Source organism: Nanorana parkeri, unplaced genomic scaffold (assembly GCF_000935625.1).
Source record: "Nanorana parkeri isolate BGI_ZX_2015 unplaced genomic scaffold, ASM93562v1 scaffold720, whole genome shotgun sequence".
NCBI classification, from domain to species: Eukaryota; Metazoa; Chordata; class Amphibia; order Anura; family Dicroglossidae; genus Nanorana; species Nanorana parkeri.
The window spans coordinates 104802-105332 of record NW_017306988.1 but is presented as its reverse complement, the minus strand read 5'-3'; the positions used below and the strand labels follow the sequence as shown (position 1 = coordinate 105332).

The following is a 531-nucleotide window of genomic DNA, read 5'->3' as shown; positions in this document are numbered from 1 at the left end:
TTATAATAATACACTGTGTGTGATGACATTTCTTTGCTACTGCACCCATATCTAATTATTTGTTACATATTTAAAATAAAATATCTGCTACACATATCAAAGAGAAAGGTAAGTTACACATGTATTTCATTCTAGCATCATTTCTGCTTTATACAGTTCAGCACAAACTTTGTAAGGGAGGCTCCATCTAGTGGCCATAACTAGTAATACAGCTGGGAAAAATGATTTACCTTGACAGTTACGTCCATTGGGCGCCAGCGTGTATCCGGTGAGAGGGCAGGTACACCTGAAGCTACCAGGAATATTATTGCAGCGGTATGAACAAATGTGGCCACCAGTTGGCAAAGCGCATTCATCAATGTCTGGAATGACAATGAAAATCAGTTATCAGATTATGATGAACATACAGGACCAGAGTAAATCCTCTTTACGTCAAGTCTTAACGTCAAGTTTTCATAAAGGAAGAATGCTGCCATCGCTGACCATCTTCTGAAAATGCTAGTTGCTTGGACTTTATGTCTGTGACAATGG

General features: G+C 38.8%; 1 protein-coding gene across 1 annotated transcript in view; it reads right to left on the bottom strand.

The window, feature by feature from the left end:
• Positions 1-531, bottom strand: part of FBLN1 (fibulin 1) — a 69712-nt gene that overhangs the window by 22537 nt on the left and 46644 nt on the right. Inside the window, exon 13 of the mRNA XM_018564078.1 lies at positions 231-362. Coding sequence (XP_018419580.1) covers positions 231-362 — 132 coding nt within the window. The remainder of the gene's footprint in view (positions 1-230; positions 363-531) is intronic.